Source organism: Chelonoidis abingdonii, chromosome 1 (assembly GCF_003597395.2).
Source record: "Chelonoidis abingdonii isolate Lonesome George chromosome 1, CheloAbing_2.0, whole genome shotgun sequence".
NCBI classification, from domain to species: domain Eukaryota; kingdom Metazoa; phylum Chordata; order Testudines; family Testudinidae; genus Chelonoidis; species Chelonoidis abingdonii.
Window position 1 is genome coordinate 184,388,101 of NC_133769.1, and position 19,468 is coordinate 184,407,568.

The 19,468-nt window shown below is 37.7% G+C and overlaps 1 protein-coding gene across 4 annotated transcripts in view; it reads left to right on the forward strand.

Moving 5' to 3' along the window:
* The window catches only part of GBE1 (1,4-alpha-glucan branching enzyme 1), a 330,020-nt gene that overhangs the window by 282,748 nt on the left and 27,804 nt on the right, over window positions 1-19,468 (forward strand). For 2 of the 4 annotated variants that reach the window (XM_032778566.2, XM_075073097.1), the window contains 2 exons: window positions 2,817-3,001; window positions 4,360-9,417. The exons of 1 other annotated variant lie outside the window; for it this stretch is intronic. In XM_032778566.2, the coding sequence (XP_032634457.2) occupies window positions 2,817-3,001; window positions 4,360-4,524 (350 nt within the window). In that variant the 3' untranslated portion in view covers window positions 4,525-9,417. Of the gene's footprint in view, window positions 1-2,816; window positions 3,002-4,359; window positions 9,418-19,468 lie in introns of those variants that run through there. One more of the 4 variants, XM_075073100.1, reaches the window with a different exon arrangement.

The window sequence follows — 19,468 nt, forward strand, 5'->3', positions numbered from 1 at the left end:
GTGAATATGGCAGTAATGCATAGGTCCCATTAGAATTGTGCGATTGATAATTTGTACACATCAGCTTACCTCTTGGTGTCAGGAAATAAATGCATAATATCTACAGCATGTAGGCAATGGTACACTTTAATTCCTAGGTAAAATTATTATGCATTACAGTGTAGAGAAACAAAGCAAAAACATTCACTAATCAAAATGTTCAGTTAACAGAGCTTTTTTTTTCCCCCTATTAGTTTCATTGTCTTGCATTGCATCACTTATACCAGCTGCCTTGTTGTCAGTTTATAATTTGGACCTTCACATCAAACAGCAAAAAATTAATTACAGGAAAAGAAATCTCAGTAGTACTTCTGTGCGTAGAGGTTTTCACAATTACTCGAACATGAATATTGCTGTATGTGGAAGAAATAAAAACAGGAGGGGGTGATCTAGCATATACTTTACTGGAACCATTCATTTTAATATACTTTATATTTCCCTTCCCCAAAACACAGATTTTAAACATCTTTCCCCATGCAAAAAGATTCCTTAAAATATTGAAAAGCTTCTCAGAACTTTTGTATGTGGCATTAAGATTGCAGTAGGCTGCTGCGACTACCGGACCACACAAGTAGTCACTATATGCTGCCTGTATTGATGGTTACCCCTGGCATTCACGTAGTGCTTAAAGATTACCCTCCCCATAACCTAGTCAGGACAACTAACAATCAGGCTCGTGGTCATTAAAACAGTGTCAGTCGAGCTATAAATAATTTTGAGGGCACCATGAAACCTGAACGGATCTCCTGGCCTTACTAATTAACTGTCCACCACAGAGAGAGAGAATTTCCTACCATTTCTACCTCTCCCCAATCCCTTTTTTATTAAAAAAAAAAAAAAAAATGGGGAGAGAGACTCCCATTTCAGCTACCAGAATGCACCTGATACAAGAATAATGGGAAGGCTGGGGTCCACCTGTACTACTTGTGGCAGATAATAGCATTGCCATCAGCAATTCCATGTGGTGTAGAAAAGTCCCACAGCACAAATTATTATTTAAATTAAAAGAAAATATGATTGCTGGGAGATCTGTGCCTCACTTACTAAGTACATTCATAGCATTATTCCAGTCCTGGTGGTGTACTAACTCCCACAGTCTTTGTGACCCCAACCAGAGTCTATGAAGGAATGTGTGAAAAATACATTAAAGGAATTACTGAAATTTCACCAAATATCTACTCAAGCTCTAGTATACACTGTGTTTTGGTTGAGGAGGAGGAAACCAAACTATCTCCTGGATACTTAGTCTATATGTGCATCTACATCTGCTGCCTTCCACAATATGTGACACCTGGAAGGCCTTGAGGACATGTCCAAGGTGGCAGATGTGAATGTGGGTTATCAAACAGGCTTGTGTAAATTTCCATGGTTCACGCTATAGGAACATTAGTTTCGTCAAAGAAATGATTAAAAGAAAAAAAGAGACAGCTACAGAAAATATATAGTAAAATCTTTTGCAATATTATCTGCATTAGAGATGTGCCAACACGTGGCATATTAAATTTCATGTTGACAAACATAACCATTACATTTCACATTCAGCTCAAAACCATAAACAAATATATGAATTAAATGGATCAGAATCACAGAAGGTCTTTGACAATGGAATAATAGTGGACTGCACACAAACTGTATTGACAATATGGTGAGAAAATTTAAAAAAAAGATATTGAGGTACTGTTATAAAAGAGAATTTGCATCTAATCGAATTTAATACTCTCTTTTAAGAGCCAAATTAGTATACTCTCCAGCTGCGATCTCCCTATTATTTAAAAGATGTTGGACCACATGGAATAGTATAGTGAAAGATGACCAAAAAAAAAAAAAAACCCCTATTAAAACCCCCCAAACCCTTAAGTCAGATAGTACATGTGCTGTGAAGGCAGGTAAGGAAATCAAAATCTGTCAATTTAAGGAAAAAGTAAACACTGGAATCTGAATATATAGATATAGCTAGTTATAGATAATATTGAATGGGTTAGACAGTAAGATGTCAAGTTAGTATTTCCACTTTCCAAAACAGAAGAAAGTGCATACAAATCTCTAGATGCAATATTTCTGAAAGATACAGAAAACAGTAGCTGGTCCTTTTTGAAATAGACAAAACAGATCATGAACTGAAAGTGCTAACAGGGAAAAGGGAGTTTAATATAATGTAGAAATTCAATAGAAGGTTATGAAAACCCTCCTGTCTTCAACAAGTTACCTAAAGTGGGTTTTATATCCTTTTGGTGGGCTATATATCATTTTTGATACCTGTTTTTTTTTGTTTTTATGACATATTTTGGATAACATAAGAAGCTGGATAGTCTTGCTTTGTAAAGTAAGTCTTAAGAGCAAGCAGTCCAGGTATGATATATAAGATAAGAGTGGACTTTAAGAAAACATTTGATCTTCCATGACAAGAGAGTTTCCAATTATTAAGACAAAAATGAAAAGTAGTTTTTGGACTATGGTATGGATAAAGGTAGCTCATATTTGGGACAGGAATACCCTTTTCATTACTCAATCACGATTATTCTGTCACTTGTCTCTCCATCTCAAGTGAGAATTCACCTCTCACATAATGTCATGCTTGATTGTCGTCTTAGCACTCACTGAGCTGACAATTTACAAAAAAAGGCAGAAGGCTTTTTAAATCTAACTTTGAATCAAAAAGAGAGAATGAAACAGGTGAGTAACAGTGCTGTGGAAAATGTATTCTCAGGTTCTCAGTATCTCTTAATCATGTCTATGTATATTTCTTACCATTTCCTAATGAATATTTTTAAATACAGGTAATGAATTTGGGCATCCAGAATGGTTAGACTTTCCCAGAAAAGGAAACAATGAAAGTTACCATTATGCCAGGAGACAGTTTCATTTAGCTGATGATCACATTCTTCGCTATAGATTCCTAAACGCATTTGACAGAGATATGAATAAACTGGAAGAAAGATTTGGCTGGCTTGCATCTCCCCCGGTAAGCTATATGCGCAAAATGTTATGTTTTAGTCACCAGTAGTGTACATGTGCAGCATTACAAGAATATAAAATCTATATGCAAAAATTTTAAATAGCACTTTATTATACACTGTAATGCTCTGTTACATACTTCAGATTGTCAAAACATGTCACTGAAGTCTCTTCTGCAGATAATGAAGATCTGGAACATTGTCCTGTTTACTTTCACGGGAGCTTTTTCTTCTTATTTTTGCTGCTTCATTTAGAAACTTTAATTCAGATTTGTTAAAGCAGATAATAAAACTCTCTGCCTGGAATCCAATTGAAAGATTGCTTTGGAAATGTCTTGATTGTTTTGACAATTTGTTTTCATGTCAATAAGTATTCTGTCATCAGGAAAATACTTTCCATGTAGTGTATCTTATGTTATAGTCTCCTGAACTTCAAGCTGTCAATGCTATATTTGCAGTTATACTTGCATATTGTATTATACTTGTTTTGTTATAAAACTTACAGACTAGTAGCCTTTCTGTAGCTTCTCAATGTCAAATAAGTTTTAGATAGATTATATCTAATATACTAATATTAGATAGTATTATAGCTTTGGGGCACATACTTACTAAGTATATTCTGTTCATAATACTTTCTCTTTAAAGGACTGTTTGAAATGGCCATGTAGTAGTTTTATTTTTTTTATTTTTGTGTGCATGTGTGTGGCTTTAACAAATGGATAGAGCAAAGGTATTATATATGGAATAGTTTTTTGTTGCGGGTCATACATATCCTAGCATGGTTGATCATCAATGCCATTTTCAGCACTAAGGGGCAAATAATGATCCTTCCCTATATGCACATTATGCAATACGAAAAAGCATCCTGCTTATTTCAAATCTTCCGTTCAACTTCTAAATGACCCACAGTGGCAATGATGCTGATCCAGACTAGAAAGAATTTGTGAATTTCCTTTAGTTTAAAAAAAAACAAAACTCACCATTTTTGAGAAAAACCATGTGTGGACGCTGATGCATAATTTCTTTGCTTCAAAAGAATTCTCTTCGGATTTCATTTTTTTTCAGTTGCCGCAATAAAATGTGTATTTGACTTTTATTCCATATTTTTCTTTTACATTTTACCTAGCTGTTTAAAAATTAAAGATATAGTTTTCTGATCTGAAATCTTATATGAAATTATATACTCCGTGAGAGTCCACAGTTTAAAGCTGTATTGATACTAGAGTTTATCTTTGTGTCAGTTTTGTTTTTAGTTACATTGCAACTTTGCTTGAATTTAACTTCCTATTGTAGTGCATTTTAATTATAAATAAGGAATGTATTATTTTTGTAACAACTAAAATGTAACTATCTATTTTCTTTCCAGGCTTTTGTGACTGAAAATCATGAATCGAATAAGGTCATCATATTTGAGAGGGCAAATCTAATTTTTATATTCAATTTCCATCCATCTAAAAGCTATACTGAATATAGAGTGGGTGCTGAAACTCCAGGAAAATATCCTTTTATTAACTTCTATGACCTAGCATAATAGCAAAAAGCTTACCTTTAATTTTATTTTAAACTTGAATACAAACTGTAATGAAAAGGTATGAAATAATGTTTTGTTTATTTTTATATCTGCAAAATAGGCTTACATTGTTCGATATCGAATAGTGTACAGTAAAAAAAAAAAAAAAAAAACACTGTAAAGTGAATGTAGAACCCTAACTATACTTATTTATGATCATCTGACAGGAAGTGCAAGTAGAAGTAGCAGTTTGAGAATGTGTGCAGTTCTTATTCTAATGCCCTGTTTTTAGTATGTGCTAAGCGTGGTTGTTATTACAGAAAGGAAACTGAGCCACTAGATGGTTGAGAGGAGCCTCCCCACATTGCAGTCCTGGTTAGGCCTTGGCTAGCGAGTCAGAACACAACTTCTGGGTCTGACAATTTGCTTTGTGAACTTGGGCAAATTATTCCATGTAACTGTGCATCAGTTACCTATATGTGTAAAAATTATGCTAGTCTGCACTATCTGATTTTTCATAAAGTCCTTTAAGGTCTGCAGATGCAAAACAACAAATTCTTATTAAGTGCATTTTTAAGATGGCGAAACAGAAACAGAAAAGTTAGTATGACTAGACTGGCAGGGCCTTTGTTGCAATAGATTAGACCTTGGCCTGCAAGCCAAATGGCCTGCAGATATACAGTGTCATTTTATGGATATCTTCCACAGTTGTAAGCCATCATTAAATCCAAACTGAATATTAGCTTTATTACTCCTTGTTTCTAAGCCTTCTCCGATTCCAAAGGTTCAGTTGGACTTGTATGAATTACCAGTCGCTGTTTTAAAAATTACTGTGGTATTCAGTTTAGAGCCTCTATTCCCAAGTATTTTTAGCTGGTTTTATTTAAAAATTGCTTAATTTGAGCTGATTTCCATAGTTCCCATGTACTGCAATTCTGTATTCAATGTTACACTCTTTATTGTTGTTTAACGGTCAAGATTTTAAAAAATGAACACATAGTAATTCCAAACTGTGTCCCTTCCTGTTGGTATCAGGCCCTACCTCAAAATGAGTGAGGTACTGTAATCAAGTACTTGTGACACTATCCTGGCTTCCTTTAAATTTATAAACAGCATTTCTTTTTATGGCCAATCGTTTCATGATTCCTGAAGTTATGTAGAAATATTTTCTTTTTCATTGTCAGTGTCCTTTGTTTCACAAACTGAATTTATTTTGTTCAAGCCTCTCAAAAAAACATGTCCTGTATCTATTTGTAGCATTAGTAGCTCCTTTCTCATTATAAATAGCACAGTGATTTGTACTCATAGATTTCAGGGTGTATTGCTTCCGTTTCTGCTGGGCCGCTGCATATGACAACAGTTATACAGGAAATTCCATAGCTTCCATTCACTGGTTTTAATATGCACTTCCACATGAGTTTCAATAAATTCATACCTTGCTAGTTTGTCTTGGGCATCTTGACAGGTTCAGTACCGTATCTTGGGTGCAGACACAGTCACAGGAAATTTGATGTTTTTGTTTTTTAATTCAAGCAAATAGTCATGGAAAATTTTGTTTTGAGTTGTTCATACAGTGGTAGCATTTTCTCCTGTCTTTTTTTTTAAGTTTATTTTGGTTGTACACGTGTGCATGTGTGTTGGGCTTTTTACGTTTATTTTGACTCTGGAAATCATTAGGATTTCATAAAGTGAGAATAGCTCACGCATTTGAAAAACATAATTTGTTATTAAAAGGACAAGAACAGAGATGATTTACTTTGCAATTTTATCTGATAAGCGGTTTCTTTTAATATGAGAATCCCATTGCACAAGGCACGCTCCTGCCTGTTAAGTGTCTCTCTCTGGACAATTGAGGCTTAGTGTCAAACAGACCTCTGATCAAGAGAGGCTGTCATTGAAGCTCCAAATTAAAGCTTTATCACACGGTAGTCTAATACTAGTGCCATTACATTTAAGCCTATTTTTAATTTTTTTCCTAATGGATTTGTTTTTCTGAAAGATGCCATTTTATGTATTTTCCCCTAAAATATGGTGGTTTTGGTTCATAACATTTCTCCCAAACCACGATAAATTTGATCTGCCTCCTCTGCTAGGAATTCGGGGCACTCAGTGCTGTTGCAGGGCTTACTTCCACTGGGCAGAAGTTCTGCCTCTATTTGCTGAATTAGGTCAGGAATTGATATTCTCCTGCTCTATTGTGCTGTGTTAAAAACTGGGGGTTTTATATAAGTTTTTGAATAGTAGTGACCATTTTTGAGCTCTATCAATTCTCTGCTTCCCTCCCTGCTGCTTCATCTTTATCCCTTGGGGTACACTAGTGCAAGACTTCCCTTCTAAGCTTCCTGTAACCAGCTTCCGCTGCTGTACCAGCTATGATAGAGCTGTCTAAGAAACAAAACAAGCAAGTCCAGAAAGTACACCATTTGCTAGTACAACAGAGAGTGAACTATGGCCCTCCTGCTCTCAGCCTCATTAGCGTTGGGTTTCTGGGTCTCATCAAGACTGTGGCTCCCTCCTGTTCTGTCCTGTGTGGTAACTGTGGTTCTAAAGCAGACAAAAGGAATGCACAGCACCACCTATGCTCAGGCAGAGATTCCCAGCAGGTGCACAACCACAAACAGCCGGCTCACAAAGCAGCTTGTTTGTTTGTTTAACAGTTTCTAAGAGCCAAGGGAGTCTTTCACAGCCATTCCAAAGGTAGACATGGCAGTTGCTTACCTAGGCAAGGGCATGGTGATCTCTCCAGAGGGAGACTTCTTTCACAAGAACCATGATGAAGAGTATCTTGTGAAGGGGCTCTGAGGCCTCAGTTGCAAGTCTTAGACCCTCATATGCCACCACCTATTTCACAAGCACCACTATGTTCTGGCATTTCTCCTAAAGAAAATATTCCTGGTCATAGCCTTTGTCATAGATATATTATTAAACACACTGTGTTAAACTGCATGCTCTTTGACTTCTTGTGCAGTGATCATCTGTAAATAAGACCTTGGACAGCAGACAGTCATTCTGCCTGGGGAAAAGTTGAGTGAGATTTTGTCAGAAAACAATGACAGATGAAGAGTATCTCTTCTTCCTTCAGAAAAGCATAAGTAAGATGGTGGTTCTCCTTTCTCCACTTTTCAAACCAAAATGTCAAAGAAGAGAGCTAGAATTCAGCCTAAAAATCTCAACGGGCTCCATAGAGAGCTCAGCATGACTTGTATAGAATGTTCCACTAGCCAGGCATGCATCAATGTGGCAGAATCTCCCATGTGCAGGAAACCTGGGCTCAATGAACCTTGAACAGATGGATGCTGGAATTAATAAGGCACAGGGATTTACTGAAACACTCCCAGAACTGAAAGGCCCCTTATAGCTATTTATACTCTGTTCTGTTGCAAGAGATCAAACAAGGCAACAGAGGGCATACTAGTGGAGAGGAGTCATTGGATGCCAGCAGTGTTTTAAGTACTGTGTCAATTAGACATGCTCTAAGTAGTGCTACCATACACAGGGCTTAAAATACTATGGGTAGCCAGTGGTCAATCGGTACTGGGGCTACAAATGTTCCTTGTGCTGGTAGAACCAGTGTTAGTAAAGGTGTGTGTGGTGTTGGTGGGGGGAATTCCAGAATTTCCTTAGTGTAGATAAGGTTGTGAAAAATCTTCATGGCATTTCAGTTCTAGAGGAGTTAATCTTATTTTTGGAGCTTTAAGTCAAGAGTATAAACTATTTTATCAGCTAAGCAAGTCAGTGGGAAGTCCATACTTATGTTCTCTATAGCCAGAGGAGATATAAATTATGTGCTTTGATTTCTTTTAGGAGCATTAATTTTTTTTAAACCATTAATCAACAAAAATAGCTGACTTGGACAGTTTATAGGCAAAAAAAATCACAAAAAGCTTATTTTCTCCTTTTCTTTTTTAACTGAATCTTTTATAGTAGTCCAACATTTATATTATAAGTTATGTAGAAATGTTTTTAATGCCAATTTTAAATGAAATAGTTCTGCATGTTAACAGCTTATATACTTTTACTCACTTATCCTAACCTTCTTTATCTCCTCTCAACTATCCAAAATCCTGATTTTTAGGCTTCAGTTCTTAAATTTACTTTTTAAGGGGGAATGGCTTTTTTCATAATTTTTGCTCTGCAATTAAAGTCATGGATTTTTGGATTCAGTTTTCTAGTAAAACACTTTACTCATAGATAGGTATGTAAGAAAATATATTTGGGGGTCTGTAAATTGGAAATGTTTTCATGTTTTGTTTTTATCTAAAATGCTTTTTTGGCTATGTATTTTTAATTTAAAATATCATTTAGGAGTTTTTCAATCTTCTGAACATTTCTTCCACTAACCATCCCTTATTCTTCATTTGGAACTTCAGTGTGAAATGCAAGTACTTAAAAGCTTGATGATTGATTTTGGAAGCCAGTGGGTTTTTATTTTGGCAGTCTCGATAGAAAGGTCTAGAACTGAATAAGTTTGAGTAAAATGTTCTCGCCCACCGATTCAGTTCTTCCAGAACAAGATTGAGGTATATTGATGGGAAGTGTTAAGAAGGTTATACTACCCATATGTATGTTAGTGTTTGGTTAGAGGACTAGATGAATGCAATGTTCCTTCTGGCTTCAGAAACTATATACCTATGATTGTGCTACTGCTGTCAGTCCATCAGCTTTTACATATACCAAGTTCACATTTATTAAATGGGGAATTTTGGCTTATATTATTGTCACAGAGCATATTGTTCATTTGTATATGAGAAATTAGAAATCCTGCCATAAGTTGTGCATACATCCAGAGGTCCACCTACTAAGAGCTCATTGAAGGGTGAGCTGCAATTTTAATAATGAGACTGGCACTAGACTATGAAATGTTGTGGTGCAATATGAATATCTATTAGCTCATCTATCCCTAAATAAATGTGTGGTTTTTTTTTTCCCTGTGTTCATGTTTCTGTCATTGCAAGTTCCCATTTGCTGCTGAAGATTAGGTAGAAAAAACACAATTTTAATGTTGCCAGGAGAAATGGTTATTTAATTACAGGCCTACCTTTTCCCATATGACATGAAAGTATCAAAGCATTTACAAGCTGGAGTGAATGAATACTAAAGTGTAGCATGTTCATTGTGGGCATGGATTTAGGAGGAATAACAATAGTTGAAGTCAAAAATATAGATAGGTAAATAAAATTAGATGTGACCTGAAATCTCAGGAATAATACTATTAAAATGCTGCAAGAGTTATTTTTTTCAAATGCAAATTCAGGCTCTCTGACATTTGCAACCTGCACCTAGAGCCTCTAATGAGCAAATAAGGTCACTTGAATGAGTCACTGGAGTGTGATTGCTGAAGGCAAAGATGTTGCTTTGTAGCTGCTTGGTTTGCAGACTGCTTTGAAGTGCAGTTAAGTAACTGTCCCAGCCTATTAGAATTCATGCTTTATAAAACAAATGAAGACAAAGAACTTAATTTAGGATCACCCAAATACCAAATTCCATCAAGTAGTTTATATGTTCAGGTTAATATCAATGAATAAAAAATATCCCATACAAATATGGGAATGTATCATGTAAAACTTTATTTGGAGTGAAAAAGGCATAAGATTCTAATATGAATCTATTTGATATTGAAAAAGTGCATGCTATTTCCTGCTTTCTATTTAATACTGTAAGAGAAAGGAAGAAGCATTTCTATTTGAATTATATTTAATAAAATGTGCCATTTTAGAAGCAATTTTTATGAGAGGTGGACAATCTGAACTAACACATTTTTCCGGTCTAATTTGCTTCAGATTGGAGACAGATGGATTATCAACATCTGGGTCAGTCTCCCTTAGCTATGAGACTGTCATTAGACTTTTTAAAATTAACATGGAATTCCTTTCATAATTTTCTTTTGTTGAAATATTGTCACATTCTTCCTGCAGTTTAATGGTTATGACAGATTAGTACCCCAAGCTCGATTTGCAATAAAGAGCCTAAGGCTGTGTCTACACGATGCAGCTTTTCGTGGCATGGCTGCGCCACTACAGCCGTGCCACTAAAAAGCACGTAGGGTAGTAGGATGACCAGACAGCAAGTGTGAAAAATCGGGACTATCCCTATAAAATCGGGACATCTGGTCACCCCCGCTATTTGTTGGCAAGAGAGAGCTCTCCTGCTGACAAAAAACTTCCACCCGCAACAAGCGGCATTAGCATTGTCAGCAGGAGAAGACTCCTGCCTACAAAACACTGTTCACACTGGTGCTTGTAATCGACAAAACTTTTGTCTTTTGGGGGGGGTGTTTTTTTAACAGCTCTGAATGACAAAAGTTTTGTCTTTCACTTGCCAGACAAAGCCTTAAGACTTAACTTTGTTTTCTCTACACAGGAGGAATTTGACGAAGTGCAAAGGGAAAAAGTAGTGAGGAAAAGTGTTTCCTGTGTTTTAACTTATTGCATCGACTCTAGTAATTTCAAATTGTCTAATGAATAAATACTAAGTCAGATATAAGGTTGCTTTTCTTATTTCAAAATATTTTTGCCTCTATTCTAGCTAATTACTAGTTTCTCCTGAAATACCCACAGGCTATGGTAACACCCTTTACCTTGTAAGGACACCACTGATCAGCAGAGGTCAAGAACAGGACATTCTTATCTTCTATAAATATAAGAAATTTGAAAAGTACCCTGTTAAAATCCAGATGCAAACAACTCATATTCAGGAGTGTCAAGGCGTAAACAGATTAGGTGCCCTTTATAATTAAAACACAGGCAGACTAGAAGATTACCTTTAAATAGTGGTGCAGAAAATGTCTGTACTTTTTTTCTTGATTTCAATATAGTTTTGCAAGGAAAAAATAAATCACTTAAAATTGAAAATTACAAATTTTTCTTCAAACATTAGTTGTTTGCTAGTTAACAAGTAGAACGTATTACAACAAATATTTGTTCAACTCAGGCTGCTTTTTTTTCTGGATAGTCAACTTATCAAAAAAACACTCTCTCGTTATCACAAACTTTGAAATAAACAAGTTGTGACTTCAAGTGTAGGACAGACAAAAGGACCAAAACTTCAGCTGAAGTGAATAGATGCTTTAGATATGTTTTGAATATGTATTCCATATCTTATTTCATATATTTCCTGTAACTTTAATATGTGTATATTTTTATTGATATTCTGCTTTTGGGCTCAATGGAAATGCTGGGACATGTGGGAAGATGTTCAGGTGTGTATTCTCCCATATTTCTTATATGGATATCCATCCAATGTGCATCTAGTTTGTGCGTGCATCTCTTTGTGTAGAAAATATGAGAGCGACATAAGTCAGATTTGATATTTAGTAGAATTAAATATTTAAAGCATACAGATACAGCTCTGAGTGTCCACAGATGCACTATTAAAAACAAAGAAAATACAAATTAATTCAATGTCAACAAGATCCTCTGAACCAAACAAAACCGAAGTCATTCCCTCCTCTGTTCATACAACCAGTTTCCTCTGAACAAGCCTCAGTCTTGTCGTCGAAGTGGGCAAATAAAAGTTCTGTCTAACTAAGGAGGAGAATTAAGTTCCAGAGCCAAGAGCTCTCCAATGGGAGTGCTTCTCCTCCACTTCTTGGACAAATTCAACTCAAGCCAATTAGCTTGGCGCGCAATATAATCTTGAATTCTTGGTTATAACACAAAAACAGAGGCAGACAGAAAAGCATATTTATATATCGTATTTTTGAACATAGTGCATTTTACATAGTTGGCTAACAATTGCTAACCTTTGAAGCTTAGTTAGATAGAGGGGTCTCAAACTCAGTTTACTTTAGGGCCAGTGCCAGTCTTCAAATCCTCCCAGCGGGCCAATAATGTCACTGAAGATAGTGTTCACACGACCTCCCAGCCTGTTTCCCACCCTTTTCCCTCGCTCCTTTAGCCTCATGCTGCCCAGGCTGACTCTGCCCAGTGACTAGTGACCCTACCTCCATGGCTGACTCTACCCAGCAACTAGTGACACTACCTCTGTTCCTCTCCCCCAGCCAATGGGAGCTATGGGGGGTGATGACTGCAGCAGACAGTCAGCAGCATGCTACATGGGTCTCTCTTCCATGGCTTCGCTAGAAACAGCAGGGATAGGGAACTGCTTGCAGGGAGCTGGGTGCCCGAGGTGAATGACACGTTGCCGAGTGCAACACCTAGGAGGTTCCCAGGAGCAGCAGGATGGAGCAACGTTGGGGGGAGGGGCACGTGAATCTCTCCTACCCACTCCCCTCCTGCCACCTCCTCCTCAGGCAGCAGCTATTAGGGCTGGATGAAAGAACTTTTTTTAAAGTTTCCATGGGCCACAGTGGGGAGGTTCTCGGGCCGCAGATGGCCCATAGGCCGGGACTTTGAGACCCCTGAGCTAGAGCATGAGACAAATGTTAGGGAACTTTATTTTTGCTTAATGTAATTCCTGATTTTGAATTGCAGTACTACTATTGAAATACCATTACAAACTGCATTTCTGAATAGGCTAAAACACGGAAGTAAAAAATCTTGGTCAGTTAATGATAGACTTAGTTAAATGTCTACACTTGTGATGCTTACCCCTTTACTAATTTCTACTCTGTTGTATGTTGTTGACTCACACTGAGTGATATATTTGATATGTGAATTTGGAGATATTGATATAATTGGATAGTTAATACTGTTGCATGCTAATCTACAATTTATTGCCACTTTACCTCTGTCCTGACCTGGGAAAATCTAGCTATTCCACTTCTGACTCGTGCTCAAGTGCAGGCTGCTGGTTGTGGGTCATCATGCTCAGGTGAGACCAGAGAACTGAATGTTCATTTTGACTTAAGACAGACAAATCCTATTCTTCGAAGGACAAGGCTGGGATTTCAAAAGTGCTGAAGGGAATTAGGCACTCAACTCACGTAGATGTTATATATATTTTTAAAAAAACACCCCATGAGTGCATCCATATTTTTGACTGTACAATGATACATGTGCACTTCTTGTGCCACAACCCCTCTCTTGTTCACATCTGAAGCCTGGGAGCATGTTCTTGAAGGACAGTCTAGTTCACAACAGCTGCCACGCATGAAGGGTGTCTGTATATACACATCTCAGCTGTGATATGGCTCTGTACCCATTTTACAGTGCAGTGTGCGCAGGAGAAAAGGGTGTCTACCAGGTCACTTATTGATAGCCTTTGAGGGCCATTCTCACAATACCCTTTGCTGTCTGACTCTTACCTAAAAGTGTAAATGTCACTGGCACCTTCCCCACTTGGCCAGTGGTAGTAACAGCCTGTGCTGAGCACTTCAAAACAGTTTTCTGCTGAAATCTATTGTCAGTACAGGTGATCATGAATCATGGTTCGAGAGCAGCCTTCTGGTCTCTATAGTATGCACAGGTGCTCATCAATGTGTTGTTCAGAGTAGATTGCCCTCTGACTTCATCTGGGTCTGCAGGAACATTCACCTGCACCACGAGATTTCATGGAGGCTGAAGGAGGTGGCAGTTCACTGCATTCCATCCTAGTGCCAGAAGCGCATGGAGCAGCTCAGGCTCCTTTACCAGAGAGTGAAGGACTCCCAACAGTCTTCCCTGGAGGGGACTTAGCACATGCCCATGCTATGGTGAGCTGGACTGGGTGCTCTCCAGGGTGGCAAGTACAGAGCCTAAAGTGACTAGCCTCATCAGATATCAGGACACTGATAAGGGACAGGACAAGGAGACATCGGGACCTCGGAGGAATTCCCAGAGGAAATGCCAGGAGACATGAAGGAAGAGGAGCATCTAAATCTGCATCTCTACCTAGAAGACCTAGTTGAAAAAGACCCCTTGGAAGAGTCTGAAGACCCAGAGCTGCTGTAGGAGCCAGAATCTATACTGGGAAGTTTTTTTTTACAATGGATCCCTATTGTCCCCAACAATATCCCCTCTTGCTGTGCTGCTGCACTCACCTGGCCTCCATGACGCTACACCCTCTCTCACTGCAGGGTCACCATTAACAGAAACATCTCTCTGGCATATGTGGCCAGAGGTCCTCCACAGTACTGGAAAATCACTTGTCTTTTGCATTCTGGTACACTCAAAACTGCTGTGGTCAACTTTTAAAGACAAAAATGGTAACTGGTAATGTTATCCCTGAAGGAACCGAACCACACCCCCACAGGTCTGTTGGTACACTGTGAGCATTAGAACATTTTAACAAAAGTAGTGCAGGAAACCATTCCATTTGTACGGCAGAAGCAGCACCGCAGCGATAGCAGAGGAAGATGAAAAAGGACCCTGGAAGACCTGCTTCTTGGCATCATAAAAGGAGTCAAGAGCCGTTCATCTTCCTTTGGGCAAGGGAGGAACAGGCTCTTAAGAAGGTCAAGACAATCCTGCAAATGGAGAGAACACACACAGGCAGTGGGAGCATGCACAGAGGGAGTGGGATCATGCAGTCCCCAGTCCAACTGGTGGCAGAATGCTATAAGAGCCCACCTGCCACTGTGGTTGCTGCTTCTCTCCATGAATAAGAACCGCCTTCTCTACTTCCTCTTTCAGCTATCACCTCTACTTCCTCCTTCAGTGCTGAAGTAGTGAATCCGTCCACCACTCTGATGGGGAGGAGCATGCCCAGCAAAACATCCTTCACAGGCATCCAAACTCCCTCACAGGGGAACCCTCCAGTCCAGAGCATTCAGGAGAAGACTAATGAGCCCAATCCTGTCCTGTAGCCCAGCTTGTGTTCTGCCCTCAAGCCCACACAGGATATATCCCCAGTTGCCCCCTGCACAGTATTCTACATCCATTTCCCTCCACCTCCTCTTGTCAGGCTGAGGGGCAAGGGAAAGGTGAGGAGGTGTTCATAGACATCAGTGTTTGCCCACTTCTCAGAGAATTTGACTTTTTTTAGTTAATTTGTTCCTTTTAAAAAACGTTTTAACCTAGACAATATTTGGTCCTGCCATGAGGGCAGGGAACTGGACTCTATGACCTCTTGAGGTCCCTTCCAGCCCTACAATCTATGAATCTATGTTCGATGAATGTTTGTAAATAAAAGTTACTGTTCACTCCATTTGTATGTGCATCTTCTTTTCTGAGAATGATCAATGTGATGCTTCTCACCTGTTTGAGATGGGGTGGCAGAATTCACAGCACATTACTGTGAATTCTTTGAAGTCTGCTGCCATTAAAATGCAAACAATTTCATCCTTCCCACAAGCCCTCTTCTCCCCACCCTCCTGCGCCATGCATTTGCTAATGTGTTTTATTTAAGGGGGTTCATGATAATGAAATAACTGTCGCTGTCCAAAGCACCAGAATGAAAAACAGAAAACAGGTTAACTGAAACGTCTTTGTGGCTTTAACAATTTGTGTGATAATACAGACAAGGGAAACAAAACTAAATTAACATTGAAGGTTTCTGACACTGAATATACTTTTATAACTCCTCCTTTCCCATCTACCACCACCAAACACTCACCACTGAAAACCATGGGAGTAATCCTGCATAGCACTTGATAAGTGCTGTGAGCAAAATATTGTGAGGAAGGAATGTCTGAAGTGCCTATCAAAACCACCCAACTTTTAAAAATTACTTTAATAATGCTTAAAGGCTCCCCATAAAGTTACCCGAAACAGAGCAGTTACCATATAATGAAAACATTGCTCAATGCTGCCCTTAAAGTGTGTTAAAACTCTGCTCAGCACAAAACCACAGCCAAAAGTGTTAACCTTGAGGGCCCTTCTCCAATTGTATGCTTTCAGTTAACATTTTAATGGTACCTGTAGCGGATTGAAACCCACCATGGTGTCTTGCAACAAAAGTACTGGCGAGAATATGTGCAGGATGGCTAGGAGATGGGACTTGATCTAGAGCCATTTTTATTAAAAAGAAGAAAGTCTTTTAGTGACTTTGTTTTCTCTCTGTGTTGCATTACTTATTTTTTATTTTCATGTTTTTAATTGTTGTTGGAAGAACATTATAGCTTAACAGAAAAACATTTAATTTAGCGTTTTGCTTCCATATCCCTGATGTGTCAAATACTGTTTTTCAGCATGAAATACTTGATTCAGAAATGTTCATTCTATTTAAAATTGTGATTTCTTTTTAAATGTAATTAGTTGTATCTGAACCAAGAAAGCCTTCTCACATTGTCTATTTGTAGAATATAGTGCTGAGTAAAAACCAGTACTGAATTCTTTTAACTTTTCCCAGATAGCCTTTGGGAGGTGCACTAAACTATTCCATTTTCAAATCTCATTAGTTGCCTGCATATATTTTGCCAATTAAAAGACCCATACTGTAGATTACTTTATAAGATCTCATGGGATAAAGCAAGTTTGATCTAGTTAAATTGCTGATTTAGAGGTGTAGTCAGACATTAAAGGCTTCTAGATCTTCAAAACTAACCGCAGTAATTCCTGCATCTCGTATTTAAAAAAAAAAAAAAGAAATAGTTCTTTCAGAATTCTTAAGCATTATATTTCATGTTCATAATTAGACAAGGACTTCTGCTATATATTAAATTTTACTAATAGAAGTTTTGATTGTTTTATAGACAAATTTTCTTGCCATCTCAGCAAATGTTTCAGAAACCTATTCCTGGACTGATATTTTTAAGTCCTTTCTATTAAATGTGATTCCTATTCTTAGGTTTCACTTGCACATCTCCCTCTGGTAGAGACATGGCTTCTCATATCCAGCTGTATTGTTTGAACCAAAGATGACTTCATCATTTTTTTAATGTGTTTTCTTGCACACAAACAAGATTTAAGATCAGGTCCTTTAAGTAAATGGGGCTAAGCAGCATTTTCTTTTTGGAATCTGGCAAAATTCTCTAGATTTTTCAAGTCTGATTGAGGTAGGTGAAACTTCAAATACTTTGTCCAAAGAGATAATGGATGTTCTCCAAATAACAAAGAATTTGAGGACAAATCTATAGTAGGAAATTAATGGAAATATTGCAGAATCTTGTAACACAGGAATGTTGAATAACTTTTTACATTAGAATATACAGTACATCCCATCTGTTTTTGGACTGGAATGCAATTTAGTGACTTCAGTTAATGTGACAGTGTGCATGATTTAATATTATCAAAGAGACTTACGTAGACCATCCCATAGTACATTCCCTAGTTAAGGAGGATTGAATATTTCTTGTTCCCTTATTTTTTTTAAATCTTGAATTGTGGTTAGAAAAGAGCAGTATAGTGCCTACCAAATGAGCTAAGACAGTCAAATGCAGAAGCTGAAATCCTCATTTCTGAAGACACCTGCGCACGTGTCCCCTCTAGAGGATGAGGTGGGAAATGCAAATGGCAATTAATTGGCTGGAAGAAAGATGCCTACATGGAGAAATCCCAAAGAGTAATCACCACTGAAAGACAGGAAAGTCTGAGTCCAGAAGTGAAATGGATGTGATGAAAGGCAAAGCAAGCCTGAAGAAGGTGATAAGGAAGGAAATCATTTCTGGAACAGTTCTATCTAGATGTTAGAAATACTCCATTCTTGAATAGGTGGATGATCAGACTAAAATATAGATGAGGACACAGAACCTGACCAAATGTAAATGCAGGGTGAGTTAGAGGGCAAAAATAGGTATATTATCTTAACTAGTTACTTAATCATAAAGAATGTGACCTAAAACTACTGTCTTTTATGAAGAAAATGCTGCCTTCTCTGTGCTAGCACAAGACAAGACAAGAAGGGAAAAAGGGTATCATGAAGTATTTCAGGGAAATTTCCACTTACTGCACACTACATAATGACAAAGTGACATTTGATAAACAAAGAACACATTGCAGGGCATGCAAAGGGATATAAAAAGTGGGCCAAACGATCCACTTAAATATCTGTCCACAGCAAAGCAAGTGTAAAGAAAGAAGAAGGCTAACAACTGAGACTAATGTGCAGATGATGCATCATTGATTTTTTTTTAAAGAGGAAGGCCTCGGATTTATTTAACTATTTTTTTTAAGCCACAGATAAAAACCTAATGGCAACTAAACAAATAAAAATACAACAATCAGTATTTGTTCCATAACAGTCTTTGTTCTGTGAACTGATGGGGATTCACCAAGATGTATCATTAGACTGCTTCACATTCTAGATATTTTAAAAGTCGAGCTTACAGCTCTGTACCCTGGCGATACCACTGCTATGCTAGATATATAGACAGTAGGAGAGAAGTAGATGAAGAGAGTTCTACAGCTCCTGTTTCTATATGACTACTGCCATCTTCATCAGGTACAGGAGCCAGCTGACCCCAGAACTGCTTAAAGGATCAAAGGCTTTCACCTTCTCTCTGCCCATGTGGCTCTCACTGTGCAACAAAGAAGCACTCACTCATTTGTCATGATTCTTGCTCCCTAGTCGTTTCTTGCAGAAGCAATAGCCTAAGTTCAATCTTTGTAAGGATTGTTTTGTTTCTTCTTACTGGTGGCAATTTCTCTGCAGATTTTTTGATCTAATACTTGATCTGCTGATTTCTCTGTCCTACTTTTGACCTCAGGACAGTATCCCTTTTCCCTGCTTTCAGTCAAGAAGTGGTAGCAAGAGCTGAGGAAAAAAAATCAAGTATTGCTAAGCCACCCATTATTTTAAAAGTTTTAAAAATGCATACAGAGATTGGGGTTTATCACATGTATTTATCAAATCTTTTTAAGTATGGAGAGAGAGAGAATACACATTTATCTTTGACTCCAGATGTATGAATAGAAAATGCTACATTTGTGGAAGGATGCCAGAGGTATAGCTGTTTTGTCAATTTAACTGCAAGTTTTCACTTCTGTATGATTTAAATCTGAACTGCAGTGTTGCATTAACCTAGTTTCCTGCATTTCATAGTCTCTTTATATGACTGTAGGCTGACCTATAACCTTTAACAGCAGCTCAGGTTATCTTTATATAGTTCAAGTACTGCTCAGTCTGATTGATGATAACTTATGGAGCGTAGTTGATTCTGCTTATATACCCATAAAAGTCCTGAATTCATTTCCTGCATATTGTTCTC